Source organism: Thunnus thynnus, chromosome 1, assembly GCF_963924715.1.
Source record: "Thunnus thynnus chromosome 1, fThuThy2.1, whole genome shotgun sequence".
NCBI classification, from domain to species: domain Eukaryota; kingdom Metazoa; phylum Chordata; class Actinopteri; order Scombriformes; family Scombridae; genus Thunnus; species Thunnus thynnus.
Window position 1 is genome coordinate 34987545 of NC_089517.1, and position 27233 is coordinate 35014777.

General features: G+C 39.9%; 1 protein-coding gene across 6 annotated transcripts in view; it reads right to left on the bottom strand.

Annotated features, from left to right (window-relative positions):
• Window positions 1-27233, bottom strand: part of dpy19l3 (dpy-19 like C-mannosyltransferase 3) — a 64765-nt gene that overhangs the window by 25047 nt on the left and 12485 nt on the right. For 5 of the 6 annotated variants that reach the window (XM_067596387.1, XM_067596372.1, XM_067596397.1 and 2 more), the window contains 12 exons: window positions 23672-23793; window positions 22921-23066; window positions 19504-19627; window positions 19138-19272; window positions 18390-18521; window positions 17668-17769; window positions 17115-17188; window positions 15527-15685; window positions 12548-12679; window positions 6999-7110; window positions 5473-5529; window positions 5037-5119 (listed from right to left, as the gene is read on the bottom strand). In XM_067596387.1, the coding sequence (XP_067452488.1) occupies window positions 5037-5119; window positions 5473-5529; window positions 6999-7110; window positions 12548-12679; window positions 15527-15685; window positions 17115-17188; window positions 17668-17769; window positions 18390-18521; window positions 19138-19272; window positions 19504-19627; window positions 22921-23066; window positions 23672-23793 (1378 nt within the window). The remainder of the gene's footprint in view (window positions 1-5036; window positions 5120-5472; window positions 5530-6998; window positions 7111-12547; window positions 12680-15526; window positions 15686-17114; window positions 17189-17667; window positions 17770-18389; window positions 18522-19137; window positions 19273-19503; window positions 19628-22920; window positions 23067-23671; window positions 23794-27233) is intronic. The other variant, XM_067596378.1, reaches the window with a different exon arrangement.

Sequence of the window (27233 nt, forward strand, 5' to 3'; positions counted from 1 at the left end):
TTTCCTGGACTAGTTAGTGGTTGTTTTGTTGCCTGTCTGCTTGTTGCCCTATGTCAACTTTTAAGATGGTTGTGTGAGTGGTTTAATGGGGTAGTTTCAGTGACTATCGGTATCTAGTATTGGATGTTGGTTGTCAGTTGTAATAGCTGGAATAATTAAATAGGCATTAACCAAGAGGAAATTTCACAAACAAAAGGGTGCTGGTTGTTAAAGAATGTGAGTGTGGGGCATAAAAGGTATTTACCTTTGGAGTTACCTTTCATGGTAGGAATCAGCGACATTGTCCCCCATAGGGGCTTTTTGGTTTGTTATTTTAGTTTATTTTTGTGTATACCACGATTCAACATTGTGGTGGTTGGTTCTTTTTGTCTCCATTGGTTGAAGGTTGGTCCTGTTGAATGGATGGCTACTGTGGAGGATTCTGTACAATGTACAAGCATGGAATTGTTGGATAAGTGTATTGAAGACCAATTGCTGAAAATTGCAGAATATTATGAAGTAGATCTTCCTAAGCAGTTTCGTAAGGAGGCTATGCTAACCACTTTAAGGACGCTTTTAGCTAGAAGTTTTGCCAGCCCTAGCAGTCCCTATTTGTTCAAAAGGTGATGTGATGGCCACTGAAGAAGCAGCTGCTGGTCATCTGTTGCAGGCAAGGTCAAGTGTTCCTTTGTCTGATTTCGGTGAACTTGCATTTGAACTGAAAAAAAGAAATCCTGCTGCTGCAGTACCAACAAGAGAGTGAACGGGAGGAACGAGCGCATTCCCACGAGGAGTGGGTTGTGTCCGGGAGCAAGAATTGGAGATTGAAAGGCTAAAAAGTAACTACAAGGTTGTGTGAAGTGGAATTGCAACAGAGGCATTACAGATTGGACCTAATTAAAGAGGGTAAGTGGTACATCTGATGTAGCTTACAACTTGAAGTTATTACCAAAATTCAAAGAGAAGGACGTGGATACTTTTTTGCCCATGAAAAGTATGCATGTGTTTGAACGGCTTAGTCAAACACAACAGTGGTCTGATTTAGACAAGATGTTGCTCTTACAGTGTGTGCTTACGGGTAAGGCTCAGAAAGCATTCTCAAGGTTAAGTCTGCAGTGCTAAAAGCTTATGAACTGGTGCCTGAGGCTTATCCTCAGCAGTTCAGGAAGCTAAGGAGGTCAGAAGGGCAGACATATGTAGGGCTTGTTCATGAGCTGTCCATACAGTTCAATCGATGGGTTACGGCTTCTGAAGTAGAAAGCATGGATGATTTGAAGGAATCAGCTCTTCTATAACAGTTCAAAGATATCCTCCCTGAATGTGTTACCACATACCTGAACAAGCATCAGGTTAAAACGGTGACAGAGGCCGCAGTGTTAGCTGATGAGTACACCTTAACACATAAGACATATGCAGGGGGAAGGAATGACTGGAGGCGCAGAGATTACTTGTCTATTGGCCACCAGGCTAAAGTGGGTGGTGAGGTGGAGAGTCCAATGCTCAGGTCCTCGCATGGCTGGGGGATTTAAATCGAACTTAAAGCAAAAAAGTACTTAAAGCAAAAAACAAGGCATCCTAAAATAGCCAAGGACCTAAGCCTGCCGCTCTTGCCTCTCCTGTCCACGACGTTGATAGAGATGAGGTTATAGCTGCTGTCAAACTCCATACTAATGCAAAACCAGTTGCTGCTACATTTTCTGACTTGAGCCCAGATCAGCCGGAGGTACATGCTCAGTCCTCCTTGAGTTCAGAAGAATGTGATCCAGGTTACTTACCTTACATACATGAGGGTTATGTGTCTTTGCCAGGAAGCGAGAAGAAAGTCTCTGCTAAGATCCTGAGAGACACCGGTGCTTTAGAGTCTTATATTATTGAGTATGTTCTTCCATTTTCCTAAGAAACGGACACCGAGTGATGTGTGCTGTTTAGGGGGATGGGCATGCAACTGTTGTCTGCTCCTTTGCATCAGCTGGTGTTGTTTTCTGATTTGGTGCAGGGTAAGGTAGCCATGTGAGTCTAGCCTTCACTGCCTGTTCAAGGAGTGGCAGTCATCTAAGAGAATGATCTGGCTAGGGGCAGAGTATGGCCTGACATGCCTCCTTCACTGGTGGTCTCCTCCAAACCAGTAGTAAGGGAATTTGCTGGCCCTAAGCAGAACCATCACATTAGCCCACACCTTAGTTCTTTAAGCCCATGAAGTCCAGGGTCATGAATGATTGCCCTGGGAATTAGGATAATCCCCTCATCAACCTGTCTTAGTACACTTGTCTATACTCATGAGGACCTAGGACACGTATCAGTTCTCCTGTGAGAGCCTCCGTGCCTCTAATCTAATCCTAATCTCATCTCTAAATCCATTTTCTAAAGCAACACGTTTATCTTTACCTTACCCTAATCCTAATTCTGATTTAATACACTCTTTTTTGAAATAGGAATTGGCAAAGAAGGACTTTACTGAACTTTGCATCCTTGTTAAGCACATTTCGGCATCAAAACAACCTAAATACAACACAGATTAAAATACCCTGTTTTCTTCTGATTTCAACAACAGGCCACATTAAATCCTTCTCTGAACATTTGCAACCTTTATCAGTGGTACATGATTCATACATGCATCACATTCCCTGCAGCTAGAATTACCACAATGTACCCCTGACAGCTTTACATAAATACGCTAGCCAGGCCAGAAATATACTCCCTTCTATATGTATGTCTATCTTTGTTCTCCCCCTCATTATGCCACAATTTGAGAATCTCCTGTGATCTTTACATATAAAACTTAATAACCTCGGTTTCAGTCACCAAGAGAATACGGCGTAACATGAACCCCCTTTCCCATTTTAACACTTTCATCTGGAATGTAATTAGCGCAGCAGCAAGAAGCTTAGCACTCCGCCCTGCTCTCAGCCCCAACCAAGGTAACTCTAGGCAGCCCCTAATCCTCAGAGCCTAATGGGATTAGCTCCAGAGGGAAGGGAACCCATGTCACACACACAAATACATTCAAAATCCCATCTCTCCTCCTCTGTCTCACTATCCATCTCTCTCTCCATCTGTCTGTGCCATTTCACTATCTGTCTAATAGGATTAGACCAAAATTGTCCATTTCTTAAAAATTGCATCTGGTCCACTCAGTGTCATCATGGTAATGATGATGGCATGGAAACAATGAGCTTTGAATTATGACTTATTCAGTGTAGAAGTGAGCTACAGTGATCATCTATGGGGAAGACCTCAATCATAAATAGATTCTAATTTTGCACTTTTATGCTTTTTAATTAGCATTGTGTTTCAATGGAGAGGACACTTATAGGATTTTGGTACTTTTGGTACAAAATAATAACAATCAGCATCATCAATCCAAAGCATCAGTATCAGATGTTGAGACCCCCTATCAGCTCAACCAGATTCAGTCTGTTTTTGATGGGGCATATATCCTCCTGTGTAACTGACTGACTGATAATTTCAAGTTTATAAAGGCAAGCGTGCACACATGCACACAAAGGCTTAAATTAAATCCACACATACTCACAATCTCCGCATGCACTTATAGTGCAAAACAGGATGTACTTGTCAAATCTAATATTTGCATACACAACGAACTGTATAAAGAAGCACAAATATGCACACCGACGTCCAAATGTGAATCTTTATCCAACACAACAGCACAATAATTGGACAATCCTTCTTATCATTGTCTGCTAACAATCCAATCTTTTTACAGCTATTTTTAATGACATTTTTGCTTTCATATTCAATCATCCTTTCATGCAGGACGCCCACGTACGACGCGCTTTACTGAAAGCAAATTCAGTAAACCACAAATCTACATTCTATTGTTATGATAATACTGTGTAGATTATTATAGACTTTGACTAGGTAACAAGCCAAGAAGAGAAAATCATCAATAAATCAAATACGTACAGTTTGCAGAATATATTTTTAAAACATGAAATTTACATCTAAAAAGTAAGATTAAAAAATAAAAAAGTAAGATTTTTGTGTAAAATTACTTTTTTCCAGAGCATCACAGCCAACACGAGTGGAACAGACACAGCCCTGCTGATCAAATCATTATTTTACAATCATGACACTGACAAATTAAACATAAATACAAGTTAATGAAAACAGCAGTATGATAGATCAGAGAGGACACAAAGTTGTCCTCTTAACTTTACTGCCACACAGTCAACTGTGACTGGGCGGCTACAGACACAGCTGGTTACTCTCCTTAGCGCCATCCCATTCAACCTCCATTCAGTCCCCTCCGGCTCTCTGTGATAATCTAGACCTGAACTCATGAATTAGTTGCTCTCTTTTATGTATTTTTTTGTTTCTGTTGTCAGATAATTGAATGAGTATGAAATAGTGATTTAATCGTGGCTCATAAATAATAAAAGAGAAGATGCATTTACAAATTTAACCGACTTGGTGTAGATGAACTCCGAGATGAACCACCCATTCAGTTGACATTCACTTCACTGTGTTAGTCTGAATGTAGTATAATAAAGAAATATGGGACAGGAGACAGCATGTGATGTGATGTGTCCTTGGCCAGACATTATGGTTGCATAGTTACATGGTATGCAACACAGACAGCTATGCCAATAGCTAGCCCAATGGTCCACATCCAACCTGAGGACCATAAAATGACAGACACACACACAGATGTGCAAACCCAAAAACACACACAGCAGCCACAGCACGGAGCCATTCCAAATCACAGCTTCATCTCAGATCCCATCAGGCTGATGCTCTTGATCGAAAGCCCGGCCACAGAGACCCTGAGGTGGGTTAGAGCTCTGCCAACAGCTGGGTCCTTTCCAGCACCCCCATGTCTTATTCATGGAGACCCATCGGCTCCCATCACTCATCGGCCAGACTCCCCCGCAAACAAGTACTGACACACATGTATACACACAAGCATGCATACACACAGAGACTAATCAAGGACATCAAGCAAAGTGAAACTTGATCTGCGGAAACAAGCTAATCAGATTCGCTTCAATTTGATGTGAGCCCTGGATTTGTGAGCGTGGGTGTGTGTATGTGTGTACCTAATCCAGGTCATGAGCTCCACAGTGTCTGGATCATAGAACTCCCTCAGTTCTGATAACTCCTCCATCAGCTTAGGCCAGAACTAGAGGGAAACAGACAGAGACAAGTGTGATGGAAAAGCCAGCTTTAACATTCATTAAGACCGTTAAACAGAGTATCACACCTACTGATGTATCTTAAATAACATCTCAATACTGTACTGAGTATATCAGTAACAACCATTTAGACTCTTGCATTGGCCAAAAAAAAAAAAAAAAAAAGGAAAGCAATCATTTTGGTATCCTGTTTGCGTGTGAGTTTGCTTTTTTTCGCAACTTCCATTTCAGGCATTTTCCATTTCTCATATCGTTGCACACAGTTTGTACAAACTGACTCGGCTCCATAATGAGACTGACAATGCAGTGATGAACATAAACCTCCAAGAAAATGGCATACCTTGTAATACAGGAAACCGATCATTGCCAGTGGAACTGCATATCTGACAAGCCTAAACTGCAAAATGAGAGAAAGAAAACAGCTATAATGAAATGAAAGAATATAATCATATCAGAGGCAGAGAAAGCGAGAGTCAGGCAGAGACATACCTAAAAAAGAAGAAGAGCACAGAATGAGATAACAGACAGACAGAGAAGCATTGCTCATTCAAGTATCATTCCTTATCTGATTAATGCTGTTTGTCAAGTTAGGACCACACTGACACCTAGTGGTCTCAGTAGCAATGTTATCACCAGGGCTGTAGATTAAAATGCAACTGGTCATTAGGCAGCTTTACGGTTTACTTTCATGTCAAACCAGCAAAATATAAAAAGGAGAAGACACCTTTCAAGAGTGATTCACAAAGAGCTGAGCAGAGTGAGAGATCACTGTCATGTCTGCTGGAGACTGTTGACATAGATGTTAGTTGTTACCAGGACTAACCTCAACACTTTCTGAGTACTGACCTAAATGTGTTCAAAGCATCAAGAATCAGAAATGTCAGTCATTAAAATTTGGCATTGAAAGTTTGCTAAGATTTAAAGTCACGTCGTCTTTGATCAGATATTTCCTGATCTAAAATACTAACTTATTTTAGACTGCATTTTATTTAGGCAAAGTCATACTTCTGAGAAATCTGGCATTTTCTGTTAAATGAAAACAGGCCTTTATAGAAACATATTTTTCTATTCCTAAAGCTGAGGTACTGAAAAAAAAGATATTGAAACTCAGACATTGTATTGGTACTGAAGCATTTCAAATTATTCCCAGGCTTAGTTACTATCATGTAGCTCTCTTCAGTAACAGATGCCTCCACTGGATGAAGGTAACTGAAAACATAGCTGGCCAAGCTACACATTAGAATTTTTTTTTTTTTTATGGCTTTTGAAGGCTGGCTTTGAAGGTAAGAAAAGCTGATCTGTGACTTTGAAAGTTGCTCAATCCAACCCTATAGGCATACAGGATCTGCGTAGCGAAATGAGGGTAAAAAGCTCTCCAATTTCTTAAAAAACATCCTGCTGAAGAGTCTTTGAGCAAAGCATGGTCCTGATGTGGTTACTGAGTGGCCAAACAGAGAACCGTCTGAACCTCTACCAGTGGCCAACAGTAACACTGAGGACAGTTGAGTGTCATAGTGTGATGCGTAACATATGTGCATATATGCATTTTTACATAAAATGGGTGAAATAGTGTGAAACCCGTAGTGAAAGTGAATACAACCTAATATTTTAAAGATGCAATATCCTTTTTTTGACCAATTGGGGGTCAAGCTGAAACCATCTGACATATTGTCATGTTATGAAGTTGTTATGCCAAATGTGTTAGCAAAAAATTGCCTATTCACACATCCAGCAGACACGGAGCAACATTAAAATTCATTTGGATTCATGTTTATGGGCCACCATAACCAAAACAATGAGCTAAAGGAAGCTAAAACAACAGTGTAGCAGGTGTCTGGAGGCAGAGGTGCAGTTATGAGTTCGTACCAGAACTTTGCTGTTGCAGCGGAGGGTGTTGAGGATCAGAGTCCACAACTCTGTACCACACACACCATATGCCGCAACCGCACACATATGGCCAGTCCATATATACTTCATCCTGGGTAGGGAGTGGGAGAAAGAGAGAGAATATCAAGTGGTGTTTGGTGTTAAAAAGTTTGTTTTAAATGTTTCACCTGGTTATGATTTCCACTCATTAGTAACTCAATAGATACCACATTCTCCCACTTTGGAGAAAAAAAGAAAGAAACTCAAACCATCTCCATGGCAGAAGGACAGACAGATTAAAGAGAGGGAATTTGTTTTATAATTTTGATGCTTGGACTTAATGATGTTCCTTAGTTTAGATGAAGACTTAGCGATATGGTTGCAATGTGGTTAGACTTTATTTAGTGTCTAAAATATGGCATTATTATCTAAGTTCTGATCCAAAGCACACATAATTAGAGCCCAAAACAAATAGGAAAAGATTAAAGAGAGAGGAATGAGCAGCATAGAGGAGACCAAGAGAATGCAATGCGCTGAAAAAATGTTGACAGGAACAGGAGCCATGAGAGAGAGAGGGGGAGGAGGCATAAAGAAGTGCAGCCTCACAGAAATTAATCTCAATACTTTTTTTTTTAAATGCAAAGGAGCTGCCTGACAGAAATGAATGGCTTTCTGCACTTTTGGCCTTTCCCTCTTATTCAGCACTTTAGAGAAAGTGCTGAAATCAAATGTGTCAGTGTCTGCACTACTGTACCTGACTGCTGCTGAGTATAAAAAGCTCTCTTTTTTCTCCCTTTTTATGCGAATTCATTCACTACTTTAATTCCTGACTATAACAGGAATGCATTATATGTACGGTATTTGTTAAATGCACTGTTTACTACATGTCTTTCCAAATCCTGAACACCACCTAAAGAAGAACACAACATGCAACATTTACATACACAATAACCCAACTACTGGCCTTAATACACTCTAAATCTTAGTCAAATTAAACTACTTATATGAACTACTGATAACCTCCATCTGCATGTTGCTATTAATAAACCAGATAACAGAATTTCTGTTCTTTTTGACTGAATAATTGCAGGTTTCTTTTAATAAAGGGAAAAGGAAGTGATTATTCCAATTGTAATCTCTCTGATTTTCTTGACACTCCTCACAAAGAGCCCAAACTTAAAGGCAATTATACTTTCACAATAATGAATCATGGATGTCAGGCATGGCAGCCTGTGTTGCGGCTTGAAATGTACTCAGCCCAGGAAATATATTGATGATGCCAGCAACAAATACCACTTGACAATTAAAGATGAAGGTTGGGAGTCGGAACTGGGAGGGTTGTTGTGCTTGAGATTACAGATGTAAAAAGGAAAAGCTGCATGCCACAGGGCATATTAGTCAAGTTGTGTGACATTACAGAGCTAATAATAAGGCATGTGCAAATAAATACAATACCGTATACCATTCAGGATAGCACACTGTACTTGTCTTTTATCTTTTATAATTGATGTGCTACTAGCTGATAACCAATTATTAACACTATAATCCTCTGAATTTCATTTTACTGTTTTCAGTTTAGGTCTTCACAAATCCAAATATGATGTTACCCAAAAAGTTTGAAACATGTGAAATTAGCTTCTGATTTCTAAAGGGTAAAGGTCTTGTAATCTAGTAGAACAAGAATAGTTGCAAAGACAGCACAGAAACCCTGGTATTACAACTTTCTGTGAGAGGAATTGTAGTGTGTGGTTGTTTAAAATGTGAAGTAATAAATAAATCAATTAATAAACAAATATGATGAGCAAGGTAGGTAGAGATAGAGAGGTAAGAGATTTTCAAGATTTGCCATTTGGTAACAGAATTTGGTGATCAGCAACATTTTCCATTTACAATATGATTAGTAACAAAATCAAAATAATAATAATCATGAGGTTGCCCTATTAGCTCCCACAATTAACCACAGCTACAATTTCAGAGTACAATATCCACAACAATAAAAGGCTTAATCTCTTGAAAATTAACAGATTGTAATTGATTGCTTGAGCAACATATCAGCCAGGCACCCGAACTGTAAATGACTAATGACGAGTCCATTGTGACTACTGATTAGAGCTAAAACGATTAGTTGGTTAAACAATTAGCCAATTAACTATTTTGATAATCGATTAATTGTCAATGTCATTTGTCAACTAAAAATAGAAACCATTATCTAATTCCACCTTCTTAATTATGAGGATCTGCTCTGGGAAACTGTGATCGACATTTTGAACTATTTCCTGATATTTTAATGGAATGTAAATAATCATTACTTTCAGCCCCAACTGACATCAACCAATTCATATTTTAAACTCTGACAAATACCAGAATGCAAAACATAGTAAACAAGATTAGAAACACTTTTTTAGATTAGTTTCAACAGCTAACTTTGCAAAGAAAAATGGAAAACACTGACAAAGGGAGAGACTTCACTGAGTGTAAAACTGAGGCACTTGATTCAGAGGTCAAGGCCAGTCAGCCCATTTTCTTTGGTGGTCATAGCTCTGGTGTGACCAATAAGAGCAAATTTGTCAAGAGCCAGCATGTCACAGCAGTAGTAAACGCTGCCAGCTCAGAGAGCCGAATCATTCCGGAAATTAAGGAAAAGTGGCTGGATATGAAAGTCGACCCCAAGAAAGATGTTTCTGTTCGATGGCAAAACCCAAGTGCCAGTGGTGGAGCCAGGGCTCTTGCCCCACAGTCGGGGCCTGGCATCTATAACTGGAGACAGACTCAGCAGTGGGAACCTGCCAAAGGATGATGATGCTACTTAAGTGTCCCCTAAATTCACTGAAATACAACTGTGGATGATACAGCATGTCTTGCTGGCTGACAGAAAAATTACAAGAAATTACTATCAGCACAAGAAAAGGAGTGAAAATGAGTAAACATAAACCATCTTTCCCCATTTTGTACTACATTTTATGATGGCATTAAGGCACAAAATGTCTCAACAACTTCTTACATCCCTGGAATACCAACATTCTCCTCTATCTGTTCCTATGAAGATATTTGCTGTGGGTTGAAACCTTTGGACATAATCCATAGAGTAGTATGCCTGGGTAAGGCATGTAATGATTGTGCCAAAAAAAAGCACAACAGCCTTGGGTTCAGTGGATAACTACTTTGCTGTTTTCTATTCCCATCAACTCCAAAATACTCACACACACGGGTCAGTTTCCTTAGAGGCACGCATATTCTTCCATCAGCATTGTTTTCAGACATGCCCTATTTTGTGTATATGCAGGGTTTAAAGATCTCTTAACAACCAAAGAGACTGTTCACTAAGCCTCATCCCCCTTAGTTACTGTTTCTACACCTGTCAAATTTTCCATGATCACACAGCACATATGCAGCTTACAATGATAACCGTGGCAGATTGCTTTTTTTTTAAACAATGTGACCTTCATGTCACAAGGTAGACAAAAGCAGCCTTCTCATTTGTAGCCTTCAGCCATCATTTTTGCCATCTGAAATGACTGCTTTTGCTGGCAGATTTTATTAGCTGCAACTAGCTTTCTGATTAAGCTGACAATGATTTCTGTAGAAGACATGCAAATAAAGAAACAGCACTGTGCTTGTATTGCAGTGTAGTGCTACTTAGTCCTAGTATTATAAGTATCATAAGGAAAAATGTTAAATCAGAGAGTTATTTAATTTGAATATGAACTTGTTTAGTGCAGCTTAGCTTAAATACTTGTTGGTATTTTCAAACATATGTTTCACTTTTAATATTACAAGATAAAGCCTTTGAGGATGAGGACTAACCAATGTGTTTGGAAAATGTAATGTTGTCTTGGGTAACGTTGGCCGGATTTGTTGGAGTGCGTTTGTCCCCAAATGTGTAAGGAGCAGGATAGAGCTGCTACACCTTAGCATAAACTCTTATAGCATCCAGACCGACTTCCACCCAGTGGGGAAATACCACACAGTGTGTTTTTTTTTTTTAGTATTTTTATCTAACTTGTAACCTCACAAACTAGTGAAGTTACAAGTTAATGTTTCTTGGCCTTGGACATACCACTGAGTTACTATTGTAGATAGTAAACTGGTTAGCCAGGCATGCTTATTATTGCAGCTTATGTAGATAAACACTATTCAGTCCATTCCTTACATTTTTGCTCTTGTGTTCTTGGTTTTAGAAGAGAGACAAAACAAGACATCACCCTCCAAAAAAGAGCTGGCCCAATATATAAGCAAACTAAGCGCCTGCCCCAAGGCCTGACTCACACTGTCTCAAAATGTGGGTATCCCCCTTAACTGCGATACTATTGCAGCGACAGCCAATACTAGGAAACCCCCCTAAGGGGCCCGATCTCATTGGTGTCTCTGTGAGTCACAGATACATAAGTTTGTTTGCACTGACTAACATTACACAATATAGAAAGAGATTATTCGTCCAGAAGTGAAAAAAGAAAGAGGAGGAGGAGAAAACAAAGCAGGACAGTGTTAAGTGGAGCAGATAATGACAAATGATGATAAATGATGATTGATTACAGTAAATGGTCAGCCAAAAAGTAAGTTAGCAAAGATACATGATGTCATGTAACATGTAGCCTATAGCTAGCGTTTTAGGAGTTGGCAAGAACTTGACTAATGCTATCTAGCAAGCTAACATATACATATATACACAACATACACACACACACACACATAGTAGTTCTGTTTATACTACTTTTTGGAGTCCGCTTGGAGGACATGTTCTACACATGCGCAGTAGAAATACAAGTAGTGCTTGTAGTGTAGTGGCCGCGCAGACTACAACAAATTGGAGGTATGCGGATGTCCACACAGAGCCTACACGTACACCCTCTGATGACAAAATTTACATCACACGGACCCTAACGGACCCTTGCGCACCCTTGCATAGGCCTACTCACAGACAAGTAAAGTACAATTTCGGATTAAGGAGGGCCCCCAAAGAAAACCTTGCTTAGGGTCCCCTGTTGTCTACAGCTGAGCCTAATCCTTACTCTTAAAATTCTTGACAGGTCTGTTGTGCTTGGTTACGGTTGCCAAGTCTATGATTGGACAATTGCTGTTACAGGTAAGTGAGTTGAGTTCAAAGAATGATCAATTTTGGTCTTTGCAGTGCATAAAACTACAGGCATTGACTCATACAGGTTTGTAATTTTGGTGTGTTGGTCATACAGTGTGGTTCAGAGTATTAATTATCAGCTGTCCAAGTTCATCAGCTCTTTCTGTCCATGCTGTGAGTGGTGTCACCATCCAATAGACTGAGGCCCTGTGGGGTGGGATGGGATGGTGCTTGGTGTGTAGAGCTGATCAAGGCTAAAGTGGACTGTTCAGACACTTGGTGAACAGCTTTTGAGTGGCACTTGGATTTCAGCATCTGCTCACAAGTACGCACAATCAAGCAGTCAAGAGGAAAAGTACATTTGAAGAGTCCCTGTGTAGGAATTAAACCAATGTGACTGCTTGGAAATGTGTATGAATTCGGGTATCTGCTTGTATATGAGCATGCTATTACATGTGCATGTGTATGAGCTCACCTCATAGTGCTGAAAGCCAGGAGTCCAAAGAACAGTGTATGCAACAAATTATAGGCCACATCTGGACGAAACGTCACCACTCGCCCCTCTCCAGCTCCTTTCCTCTCCTCGACTGAACCTACTTTAGGCCTGCTGAGGAACAAACAAAAAGGCAGTGAGACAAAACAAAAACAATAATACATAAAACATTACAGCCAGACAGTTGTGAAGAGAGGCAGAAGGAAGGTGGGTGGAATTGATATTCAGATTATTCAGATTTCACTGGTTATTATTCAGTTTTCATTAGCTGTTTGCACATAAGCGGACACGCAATGATGCACACCCACGGACGTTGCTGTCTGCAGGAGTCAGCACACAGACAAACACAAGGCCCGAGGGCAATGATGTAACTCCTACGATCTGGCCTCCTGCACTGAATCAGACGGACACTTGCTCCCATTTGAATACAAATCCAATCTGGCTCTTCCTTCTATGTGAGGTGGGGTAAACTGGATTACATTAATTCTTGAATTGGCAAATAGCCCTTTGTTCTATGAGGTTAGTATTCCAGCCCTCCGACAGCAGAGGGCGAGTTGATATGCTAATGTGATTAGTTCAATGCGGCCCCTCACCTTGCACCACAGGCAGATGAAGCTTTGAGAGGCAGCTGGTAGACTTTTCTGTTTTTCAGAGCATGAAGCAACAATGCCATTACTAAACTCTGTGGTGATGTAGGGCAGAGACATAGGGAGGCTGACTACCACTGTGGCTGGGTTTCGGCCTCATAATGGACATCCTAATGTCTTCTTCTGAGCTTAATCTCCCTTTATTCTCTATCAGGGCTCAAACTCTCCATTCATATTCAGTTTACCACCTCCTTTAACCAACTTTCCCTAATATGGATGGACACCAATGTGTTCATCACACCAAGTTTGAGGATCAAACAGTAAATACTGACTGACACAAAGAGCCAACCTGAGCTGTAACTTTTTGGGTCATTTCTGTGAACAAAACAATTCCAGATATGCTTTTTAAAAAGACCATGCTTTTCAATTTGGTTTAAAGGTTGGACCTTCGGCGTGTCTTTCTACATTGTTGGTAACATGTGTACAGACCAGAATGAGTGCTCAACATAACATCATGCGGATTGAAAACTGGAATTTTCAGCATTTTTTTACATTTAAACATCTCTGTGAAGCTGTGCAGAAAAGGGTTTAACCATAGGTCACAGAGGCTCACTGAGGAGCCAACACACACACTCCACAAATCTCAAAAATGCATTGTGCGAACCTGCACATCAAGCGAGTAGACCAACTGATCCATCTCTTGTCAGGAGGACAGGAAACTGAAAGAGGTAGCCACGCAACCATCTCCTAACAACCCTTATGTTTGCTATGTGCAACCTGGAGAACCTATTTCAACCTTAACAAGGACAAAACAGGGACCAGCACAATAGGAGTAAGAATAAATTTAATTTATAGATACATGAACTAGACCAGACAGATAGTTTGTTGTCACTGTGTAAAATTCAGATGTAATTCATGACTTGAGTAAAATAGAATATAAATACTGTATGAAGAGAGGAAATGGGTAGGAAGTTTAGTACAGTACATAACCAACAATTTTAACCATAGAATATGTAAAAAAAATATATGATTGTGACTTTATGACATACATGACATACATTGCTTCCCTAAATCTGTTTTTCTCCTCAAACAAAATGTTACCCAACATTAGCATGTACACTAGGAAAAACATTAATATTATTCCCAACAATAATATGCCTTCCTGTGTCAATGAATTGTTCTCTACATCATTTAAAATTGAATGGAAACGTGTTGGAGTGAAGAGCATTGAAACACACTGTAAAATATCTTCAATCGTGGTGCATACCTGTTAAAACATGTAACAACAACAACGAAGCCATCTATAACATGCAAACCTCTGTCAAAGCCTAATAATCAAAATAACAATAATAAGTAAGCCAATAGACCAACAAGTCCTCCGAATTTAATAACCAAATATGTTGTCTGACCATGTGACTCCAGAACGACACATAGGAGCGTTTTCTAATCTTTCACCCCTATTGGCAGTAATCGGCAGGGCAACATCATTTGTCTGTGCTTTCCAAAACTTATACGTCCTTGTTAAAAAATAATGTTGTTTTATGATGTGACAACGCTGTGGTTAAGGTCTGGTTAGGTTTAGGCACAAAAACCACTTGGTTAGGTTTAGGGAAAAATGATGGTTTGGGTTAAAATGATCACTTTGTTAAGGTTAGAGAAATGTGGTGTGGGTTAAAGCTACTACTTCTTTAAAGTTAGACCACCTTCGTCGTCATGGCTACAATAATAACCACAGGGTTAAGGTTAGGGGATGCTCGTAGTCAAAAATTTTTTTACTGTCCCGACTCAGTTGGAAATGTGACACTCGCAGTTAGAAACAGGAAACAAACAGCAGTCTCCTGTTGCTAAGTCCACTGTTGGGTTATAGCCTCCCGCCACCCCTCCTCCTCTGAATGAATGAATGAATGAATGAAGAAAATTGTCAACTTTAATATACTGTATGTCATCTGAACTGTACCACTGCTCCAGGTCATAATCACTTCGGCCACTGGATGGCATCTGTCACTCAAACGTAACTATGGGTCGTTTTTGGGCAACTGACAATACAACCTATAGTGTAATTTTTCATGGGAAGACAGTCTCCAGTAGACCTTACTTTACCGAAGAGCTACAATAGGACAGCCAAAGTTTGGTCTGAAGGTTGCCATTTGATAATTAACATCAACAAAATGGAAGTTTGTTTTATGTTTGTTTTGAGAAATCATGCAGAGATTCTTCTTTCAAGTGTCTGGTTCATTTCAATATTACAAGTAAAATACCTCCAGCACAGAGCAACAATGAGCTTTTTTTCATCTGACAGCGAGAAGTTTCATAAGTTGTACAAGGTGGTTCATGCTTTCTTTCCCTCCCCTCCGTGTTCCTTTCTGTCACCTACCTCAGTTTCTGCAGTGTGGCCACTGCCAGCATGCCGCTGAGCAGCAGCAGCGTAAGGACGTAGGGGTACAGCAGCAGAGTACCAGCCAGGCGCTCCAGTGTGTCGAGGGGCAGCAGGCCAAAGGCTTCCTCACAAAGATACAGACTGGCATCGAAATCCCTGCAGGAGGGAGAGGAAGGGGAGAGAGGGAGGAACGTAACAAGTGAAATGGGACATAAAAGAAATGACACAGGGAAGAAGCCTTACTTGCTCTCAATATATACACAGAAATATATTAAAGTTAGACACCTTTTGTGTCCACAATGTAGCAATCACTGAATTTTCTCTACATTTCATAAGATTCTCTTGTTTCAGCTGCTTTCTAGGCAGCCTGACTAACTGAAACCCGTCCCCTGCTGAGGGATGTGTCACTTACACCGCAAGTTTGCTGATATTGGCTAACATTACACAACATAACCTCCTGATCATACCAGACCAAGTAAGGCTGAAGCAGCAAAACTGAGTGAACCGAAGTATTTTATTGCTACTAAAGTAAAATTTTCACATTCTTTCATTTAAAGTTTCTATCGGTGGCACTTATACATTCTTCAGATTATTCCATATAAACAGAAAACTTTTATTTGTGTTTTCTGAGACAGCTACCTGACAGAACAGCAATAGAAAAGATAAAACATTCATGAGCTCAATCCCAATTCAATTACCACTATATTGTATAAATCAGAAGGCTGAAAAACAGACATTTATATGAAAATGTTGCAGACTTTTCTTGCATGGTCCTACAGCAGCACAATGAAACAGATGATTAAAAGTAAAATAAAATCAAGGTATCTACATGTTTCTTTATGTGAAGGTCTTTTTCTATTAAGCTAAACAGAAAAATCATACAGAAAATGCTGCAGAATGTGTTATCTCATTATGGCATGAATGTATAGTAATGCATTCACCTGTTTTCTTTATAGAGCACATTTTGCACTTCACCTTGGCATTATTGCTTCTGATAAACAGCCGCGGTAATAAATAATTAAATTGAGAATTGAGATATTACAAAATACGTTACGAAACTGAAAAGTTAAAAAAAAAACAAAGGAGACGAAATAAGCGAGTCGCTCAGCGAGTGAGAGAAAGAAGAAGAGAGGGGGGGGGGGGGCAGAGATAGAGCGTAGAGTGAGCATTTCATTTTCCACAGCCTCCTGAATAATTGAAGGGCCAGTTGTGTGGTGTTGGGTTGTGAGCCGTGTTATCTGCCAGCCCGGAGCAGCTATCCAGTGGCTGAGCTGCTCAACAAACACACACACACACGCGCAGTATCTGATCGATGGGAGGGCTGTTGGCGTTACCCTGCCATCTATTATTCACACACACTAACACTCCAGGTTCTACAACACTGGTGCTTAGAGAATAATACAGTCATGCTGGATCGAGTCAAAAGGTGTGTAAGGGTATGTGTGTGTGTGTGAAGAAGAAGACTGCAGACTTATGCATGTTCTTGTGTTTTATACGAGCGCTGTGTGACTGTATACAACATAAGAAGCACATGAATCTAGTATGTTTGTGTTGTGTTTATGTTTCTGTGAGTGTGTGTTCATACCTTGTGGGCCCCAAGGCAAACTTTGACTTGATGAATTTAAAGATGTGTTCATCTGATTTCAGTTGAAGTGCTTTCTGTAAATAGACACACACACATAACACAGATAAGGTCATCTTGTCAGTGGTAAAGATCAGCATGGTGACTTGTATAAAATAAATTAATAAACCAAGTTGAGATCTTTTGGCGAGCTTACATCATCCCTACGAGTTTCAGACGTACGAGAGGAGGAGGGAGGTGGGAGAGGAGGGGAGGGTGAGGGAAGGGAGAGCGTGGTAAGACAAGGGAGTAAAGCAGCAGTAAGGGAGGAAAGGGTGGAGCAAAGGAAGGAGAGGAGGGGAGGCAGAGAACAAAAAGAGAAAAATAAAAGAGCAGAGAGGACAGGTGGAAGCGTAAGAGGAGATAGGGAGAGAAAAAGGGGCTGCAGTGAGTGAAAGGGAAACACATCAGAGGATAAGGGAAGAAAGGCAGAAAAGGATGAGAAGGGAAAGGAGGTAAGAGGACAGAAATGGGGAGGAGAGGGAGAGGAGCCAGACAAGAGGCAGAGGAGGAGCACCTTGGTAAGATAGTTGATAGTGATGGTGAGGAGGAAAACCATGGCGCTGTGGAGAAGCAGTTTGCCCAGACGAACCAGCAGGCTTCCTGTCTTCAGACCAGACTAGATGGGCAGACAAGGGATCAGTCAATACATCTGTAATATTCTCAACACTGATTTATATGTAGAACCCTGGAGAAAGCAACATAAATGTTCACTTGCACATGTAATCTATCCATCTAGACATTAAACACTGTCTGCCATTGCTGAGAAAATTTACAAATTACACATTCTTCAAAACGAATAAATCACTTTAGACGCTGAAAACATATTAGAGATGTTACATACATGCCCATATCATAATAAGTCATTTTATAAGAAGAACATGTGGTTGCACAAATTATTTAACTCTCACCTCATTTCTGATTCTAAACCATCCTCCATCTTTCTCTCCATTCTTCTTTCATCCTGTCACATTAAATTTCTCTGTAATTGTTACTGATATGATCTGATTTAACTAAATTACACATCAAATCAATCTCCAGCATACAAACTAGAATCATCTCTCACAAAAAAAAACTTATGTAGCACATCCCAATCACATCAGATAAGATTCAAGTTAATCTTTCATCTGTTTTGCAATCAGGCTACCACAACTGTCTTGATTTATGTGTCTGACTTTGACACACACACACACACACACACACACACACACACACACACACACACACACACACACTGACCTGGCAGTGCCTGATGAACAGCACGGCTACAATGAAGCTCAGTACCAGTGATCCCAGTATCATGGAGTTGCAGAACTGGAGGAGCCACACACTCAGCAGACCACTCACTTGAACAAGGTACAGCGTGGTCACCTGGAAACACACACAAAGTACCATGATAACACGTGGGTGGGTAATGTTTTGAGTATGAAACACCAGTCATCCAGTATCATCCCTGTCACATGACTGCAGACACCAGTGGGCAAAGAACATACTATAAGTGTATAGTAGGGCTGCACAATTAAACAAGAGCATAATTCTGTTGTGTTTGGATTAGTGGGAAGATCCACTGCATTGAAGAAAACTCTCCTAATTTCTCCCTAAGCTGCATCAACAGATGACACGGATGCATTACACCATGTGAAAACCGTGAAAACCGGAAGAGGGGGACAAGACATAGATGTAGATAAATCTAGCGTGTGTGAGAGGCGGCGAGGTAAAGTGCGGTGAAAGAGTTTTTTAGGATCAACAAATATGTTTCACATTCAGCAAAAACCTGTGATGGTGAAGAAGAACAAATCAACCCCCAGTCCTGACAAAAACACAGTGCTTGCACCATAAAAAGTTGTGCAGAACTGGATTCAAAGACGATGACGACAGTCAAAAGCACCTGACATTAATTTGCAAGCAAAAGTGACAACACAAATTTGTACAATCGCCTGAAATGTCACAAAAAGGCCAGAAAAAACTGGCCTTCTTGCAGCCATACCTGTGTGGTTGTTAGGAAGTCAGCACAGTCCAGGGTGTATATAATGAGAGCCTGAACAAGTAGGATGAATTGGTTGAACTGCCACGTCAGACAGAAGCAGAATGTCGTCACATACATTAACCACACCATCACCTTCTGAGGAATGAAAGGCACACAAAAACACACGGGTTAGATACTTAAACTGGATACTAATGGCATATAGACTCATTCCTGCTGTGCTGCCAGCTCTTTCACAGATTGTAGATTATTGAGCGGTTGGGTTGGGTGTGCCAAGTCAAGGCCAATCAATGTTGTGGTCAATAGCTTTGATCTAGAGTACGTTTGTTGTGTGTGTGTGTGTGTGTGTGTGTGTGTGTGTGTGTGTACCTGTTGTAAGGCAGTGAGCTGAGGCCTGAGATAACACGTGATAGCAGTGACCTGTAGTGCTAGGAAAGGTAAAGACCAGTTCTCTCTGAGGGAGATGGTGAACTCAACACGAGTGGTGTCTACCCTGAAAAGGAGAGAGAGGCAGAGATATAGGTTGAAGATAAATAAAACCTATTTCAAAAACGATATATCAAAATGTCTATCTCACAACTAAGGACATAATCAGACTGGCCAAGCCTGAAGGCTAAACAATTAGGCATAATGTAGTTTCCCTATTATACAACAAAACAAATATACAGAATAAAAACTCTTAACACACATTTTAGATCATGTCAGCTTTTTGCGTAACTTCTTTGTTGTACAACTCTGTGACCCTCCATCCTCTGTATTGATCCAAAAGAACAAATGCCAGCAGGGTTTGAGCTTATTTCAGCTTTCAGACCTCTTCCAAAAATCTTGCTTAAGAATGCAAAAACAGCACACACCAATAACCCAGTGCAGCCACAGTCTGTTCAAGGAACAGTTCCACATTTTAAGAAATACACTTATTCCCTTTCTTGCAGAGAGTCTAATGAGAGGACCGATACCAATCTCATGTCTGTACGCTCAGAATGAAGCTAGACGATTAGCTTAACTTAGAATAAAGACTGACAGCAGGGGGGATTAACAGCTAGCCTGGCTTTGTCAAAAGTTTCAGCATCCACCTACCAGCAACTCTAAATGTGACTAATCAACAGGTTATATCTTGTTTGTTTAAATCAGTACCCAAACAGAAAATTTGTGGTTTTACGTTGAGTTATTTCGCATTGTAACTGTTCCTCAGCTGGGCCACTGACTTCCTGGGGTCTCTGCTGGTTGCCTGGCAACTTCATGGTGATGACAAGACTCCAGGAAGTCACTAAATATTCAGATTACATTTAAGGCACAACTGATAATGTGTAAATGCTGAATATCTAGTTTGGATTTCACCTGCAGAAATGTACTTGTTCCTATAAAATATGACAAGAGCTTGCTAATTTCCAGTGTTTCAGTCTTATTTCTGTCACTGACCATCACACTTCACAGGAGTGAAAGACTGCTACAGCCGGGCCACAGAGTTTGTACATGTCTAATAGATCGAGTCATTTTGTCCGTCTACAGCAGACTGAATCATTTACCACTTTCTCGGTCCACTAATCACCAAAATAAAATCTCAGTGAGAATAAAATGTCATGACCTCAGTTATAAACTGCATCAAGACAAAGAAAGGTTATGTTTGATATTTTATGGGTGGTTTCAACCTTTGTTAAGTAAGCATTCTATCTATATTCTTTCTATGCACTCTCGCCCACTTGAGTTAAGCCAAAGATTTTCCCTGGGGTGATGTAAATGACAAACAAAGACAGACAGTGCAGTACAAGCACTTTCTACCATTTTTCTGAGTGCCGCATTTCACTCCGGAGGGCTATTTTTGAATCAGTGTTATTAGTTTCACAGTAGTGCTGTTGCTTCAGGACAAATCCACCGCTGCTAATGGTCAATAGCAGTCCACAGAGATCTCTCTCCAAAATTTTGCTGGTGATGGGGTGCACATATCTTTTTACCCCTATACCTAAACTAAGTCCTTAACCGTGTTCACACTACTAGAGACCAAATAATCAGGGATCCAATAAAGCTTCTAATCAATCCATCACTGAATGTGGCATATAGAATTTTACTGCTTGTTTCACAGTCCAACAGTGTCACAAGCTGCCACAGTAAGAAAAAAGGACAACACATCAAGTTTTGTGCTCTAAGTTAATTCATATTGATTCTGTGAGTTGAGTGCTTTGCAGGATTTTCATTTTTCAAGGACTGTATATTATTTCGCTCCAAACCATGAGGGAACATAATGATCATCTGATGTAGGAGGAACATCTATTAAAACTGGCTCATTGACAGATTTTAGTTTAATCAAACTGATTTATGTTCCTTGTGCACAACAAATGAGGATTGAATGTGAACTTGCACATTCAACTATTGTGTGAACATTCATTGATCTGCTGTCTTAAAGAAGCAGCTCCTTCATGCTCTATCTGTTAATGTGCCCCTTGGCCACATAATTAGTCTCTTTGATATTCCTTATCATTGTTATGCTGATGACACACAGTTGTATCTGTCTTTTAATGGCAATAACCCTATTAAGATAGACAATCCTAAACTGTGTTAGTGCAATAACATAATGGATGTATCAACATTTTTACAACTGGAGTATGACAAAACAGAAATTATTTTTTGGCCCAGATACTGTAATGCAGAACTGCTGAAATATGTTGAATTTAGTGTAAAAAATTTTAGAAGTATTTTTGATGTGCCTTAATTTTGACTCCATTTTAAATCACTTGCTCAGTACAGTTTTTTTTCAACAAAGTAACATTGCAACAATCAAATCCTTCCTTCAGATAAGTAATCTTTACTTTACTGGAACATCTGCTCATCTGCCTCAGCAAATCTTCTCTAGCTTGACTCCAGCTGGTCCAGAACCTTGCAGCGAGGCTTTTAACAAAAACTAAATGTCGATCCTCAGTGTAAACCTCAAAATTCTTCTCATGACAAGGCACAACATGGCCTCTCTATACGTAAAGAAGGTGCTTTGCCCTCTGACGTCTGGGTGGAGCCAGGGCAGAGACTTCTGGCTGTTCCAAGATCAAGGCTGACAACTAAGAGTGATCATGCTTTGTTATTGCTCCTCAACGATAGAACAACCTCCTGCGAAGTCTCAGAGAAGTCTAATCAGTGCTCATTTTTGAGAGGCATCTTAAAACCTATTTGTTTCCTTTGGCTTTCTTTTGATTTTTAACTATAACTTTTTTGTTGTGGGTTGTACATGTGATTCTGCTTGTTTCTCCATCCTGTAAATCACTTTGTAATTTCTGTGTTAATAAGTGCTACATAAGTGTAGAAAGAGTTAAACCGCCTTAACAGGCACCCCTATTTTGGGCACAAGCCTGAAAAGACACCCAAAATATGGTGTCTATCTTTGGTTACTATCTTTGAACACTTTTGATTACAGTCATGATTCTAGTTTCTTCTCATCAACTCATTGGAATTTACTACCGACAAGTCAGAAGTAATCAAAGTGATACTAAAGCAAAATGTATAGAGGCACAAACATGGTAAACATGTAAGGCTTTTGAGAGCACTGTTCTGTTGAGTATGCACTCCTGTATCTTGAAATGGTTTACACAGATACAATCATAAGGCTTTGTGCAAACAATGTACAGTTTGTCCAGCTCGAGTGAGGATTCTCCTGAAATCCCAAGTCCTCCTCTCACAATGACAAGTAAAACTGCCATAACAGAGTCAAGTGCATGCCTGAAATGGGCAACACACCTTTCTCCACTCAGTGTCTCTCTCACACACACACACATGACACACAAACACACTGTTATCACCCACCTGTTGAGAATGTACCAGACCCCAGTGAGCACACCAGCCAGCCAGGAGCCAGACAGGAGCCATGCTGTGAGGTACAGAGCGATCACATACACCGCTTGGAGCGAGAACACTGTGTAAATATAGAAATATACTGGCTCCAGATATGACTGGTCCACACACACACACACACACACACACACACACACGCACACGCACACACACAGAAACTATTAGTTCGTTAGACACTGTAAATGAAGACACACACACACAGTTGACTACAGGGACAGTGACTGACTCGGGCACTGTGACATTTTCAAAGTTTAGTCTGATATTTCACTTGCCAACATTCTTGTCACACAGCGGGATCCCTGATGAAGCTGCACGTCTGTTTCTCAGTTAATTGATTAGCACATACAGAAACCTTTTCCTTCAGCGAGACAAGAGCAAGTGTGCTGAGCCATGTCAGCTAAAAACACCAAAATGTAAAATGGCACAGCACTTCAAATGCCTGACAATCTCTTAATACGATTATCCTTCATTACAGTAACTTTGATGGCTAATCATAATGACAAAAGAAAAAAAAAACAGTTTTCACAATACTGGAGTGTCACATTAGATTTTGTACACAACGAGAATGCTTTATTTCATGGGGCAAAATGACAAGAAAAGTCACAGAGGCAGTTAATCATTTAATAATTGTGGCAGCCATTACTGTGATCTTTAGTGTTGTACAACCCCACTGTGAATAGCTGACAGCTGAGTGATGTGTTACCTGAATGGGCAACAATCTGTAGAGAACACTGAGAAAGACCTCTTGGTAGATATTCATTCGCTGTAGGAGATTAATGGTCCTCTTGGATTCTGTCAAATTGTCATGGATCAAATCTGAGAGCCCTAGAAACACAAAACACACACACACACACGAACACTTTTAAAATGCCACCATTTCTTCACATTGACATTGACTGATAACGACTATTATTGGCTTTGTGACAACCAGAGAGGAATGAATGTTCCACAAAGCTCACTTTTCTCATTTACTGAGTATGGTGCTATTAAAAGAACAATAACAGTGTTTGAAATGTCTGTCAACCGCTAAGACCAGTTTGGATTTAATTCCATAATTGCTGAAAGCACAAAAGATGTCTGAACACATCAGTGCATTCAACCTGAGAAAAATTCAATTGCTTTGTTCTGTTGTGCTGCTTTTGTAGCAGAGATGGGTCACCTAACCTACAGCAAAGACCACATCTGCGAACATCATAAACATGAATACACCTCTATAAAAGTATTAACCTTTAAGAGCTATTTCACACAGCAAATTCTATATATTTAATTTAGTGTGACAATTGTTTAGGGATCTAGGAACTAAAGTGATTACAAGAGGAAATGCATCAAAATCTGGATGGTCTACCATCTCAGCTAAAATTATTTCTGGAGGAAACACCGTATGAGAAGTTCTTCCAAAGATAATTTACTGAATAATTCAGGTTTAAGTCTGTTTTTTGTAAATTTTGAAAAATGTTCAGTCAATTATGGTAAACTAGTAAATTCAGGAACAGTGCAACATTGGTACAACAAAGTCTGAAATATAAGCGCACACACACGTTGCCTGACTGCTTACTTAACAGTTTAGCCAAATGATCTAAACCACTTTGTTTTAGAGGTAAAACTGAAAGTGAGCTCACCCATAATGTGGCTAATAATCCCTCATTGAACAGGAAACAATGTGTGAACAACTAGTGCATGCAGAGTAGGTGCTAGCCAAGTCAGCCAATAAAGAACACTTGGCTCATCGCTCTGTAAAGCTGATCTCAAGATTTAGACATGATAAGAGGTTCTTGTCAGGAAGATCATTTGAAACATAGCATGAAAATAACAAAATGGATCGTTATTACATCTCTGACACAGAATTGTGAAGGAGAACGACTGACAACGGGAATAAATGAAATAAAAAACAAACAAAAAGCTCCCCACATGCGAAGTGGTTAAATGTAGGGCAGAGGTGTTTTGCGGTTAGGGCAAACCTCAGGCTTGTAATGTGAAGTAATGGCGATGAGTAGACCAACGATATTATTACTGACACTATGAAATGGGACCTAAGTTGTAATAAACCAGAATTATCCTTTAACTATAGAATTATCACACCATGGTAAAAAAGACTGGTGCTGACGTTATATGAGCTCCTCCATACACTGGTGTCATTATTCCAAATTAGGCATTGGGTGCAATATCACTACTATGTGTTTGGTTTGACTAGAACAAAGTGTGACACCAAAATAGCAGCAGAGAGCTGAGTTTCTGCTGCGGGCTGGGATGTGTCATCCTGATTACTGCTGTGTTCTTGATCCATGTAAGACCATAAAAACCAGCACTGTTTTCCATAAACAAAATACACATAACCACCCCCGTACACACACACACACACAACCCACTAGACTACCACTAGTCATTCATGTCTATCTCTTTCTTTCAAACTGTAATGTTGCTCTATCCTGCAGTGCAAACTCCTCCCTACTTGTGCTTCCTTTGCTACTTTCCTTCTTTCCACCCTGTATGTCCAACTTCCATTTCTTTGCTCCTTCTTTCCTCCCTCACTTTGATCCCTCTTACCTACCTTAGCTCCTTAATCCTTCCCTTCTGTCCTTCATCCTTGCTTCTTTATCTTTCCTTCTTTTTCTCTATTCATGCCTCCTTCCATCCTTGCTTTCTCTCTCTCAACTCACTTTTTTTTTCCTTTTCCTACATCAATCTTTTATTTTATCATTTCTTCCATTATCTCATCAGCCCATTCATCCTTCCATTCCTATGTTTTTTTTTCTCCTCCCTCCTTTACCCCTTTCACTTACACTACTGCAGTTTCTGCATATCAAGCCATTCTGCTGTGTCTTGTGCTTTATAAGTGTGACAAGAAAAGAAGTGAACACACAGATTGAGGCAGAGGGGGAGGTCAGCCGGTCCCTCAGCTGATTAGCCTACAGCTCAATTATTTGCCTTAGTGGAAAATTAGTCCTGTTTCCAACTAGGAATTTAACATGATAATGGAAACAAAATAATTAATTTCCCTCAGACCAGACTGTGTGTCATGACTAACTGCAGTGATTTGTTTGCTCTGGTTAGAAAATGAAGGGGGGAAGCTTCTTCCTTCTTGTAAGAGTGGATAGAGACAGCCATCTGGTGTCTCTATCCATGGAAAAAAAATTTTTTTAAAGTATTGTAAGTTTTGAGATAATAGAAATCAATTTTTCAATAATTGAAGTAGTTTCACAAAACAACATTGTCAAAAAAAAGTGTAAAAATGCTGGGTTATATGTATTTGTTTTTTATATTATCAGTTGTGGCCCTAATAGACCTCAGTTAATTACTATACACTACTACTTTGTGTTTACAGTAATAACAGAGGCATTTTGACCATTTAAATTCCTTTGTAATTTCTGAAACAATGGGTCCTTGATTTCACACAGAGATAGACAAAAGCCTTTTGTCTCTTGCCAGTGATCGTCAATTTTTCCAGCTGAAATTGTGAGCCTCGCAGCTCTTCTCAGCTGCAGCTAGCTGGCTAATTAACCGTTAGTTCCATGAGTTTGTTGAAAATGCCGTCTTCAGCTGGCTTTTAAATGTTCCCAGCTGACTCATTTTAAAACAACAACCATGTGAAAGGATTTCATAGCTACATAAACATGCTAAAAGACTAAGGCTAAAGCTGCTTGTCCCAGGAAAAACGTTAGCCTCCTGAAAAGTTTATGAAGACACTGAAATACAGAAACAACACTGTTCTTGTATCGCAGTGCAGAGCCAGTTAGTTTGATAAGGAAAAATGCAAGAACAGACCATTATGTCGTTAACATAACCCTGTTTGGTTTTCTTAGATTACATACTTTTTCGCATTTTCAAACAGTATATTTTCACTTGTAACGTTACAGTATGGGCTTTTGGGATGAGGACAAATATACCTAGGTTTGGCAGAAAGCTTTCCACGGTTTTGTTGACCAGAGTTGCTGTGGCGTAAATTTCCCCCAAATCCAATAGAGAGCAGGACAGAGCTGCTAACATTAGCCTAAACTCTAATAGCATCCAGGACTGGCTTCACCACTATGGAATACTACACAATGGATGTGCACGTTATAAACCAGGATTTTTAATGTAGTTAGTTGATGATGTGGTTTTTAGCCATGGAAGTAACACTAGGTCACTACTGTATGTAGTAAGCAAGTTAGCCGGATATGTTAACAATTGCAGAGCTAAATAAGAGCAGATAAACACACTGTTAAATCCATTCATTCCAATTTTGTTTTTGTGTTTTTGGTTTTGGAAGCCAAAAAAAAAGACACCAC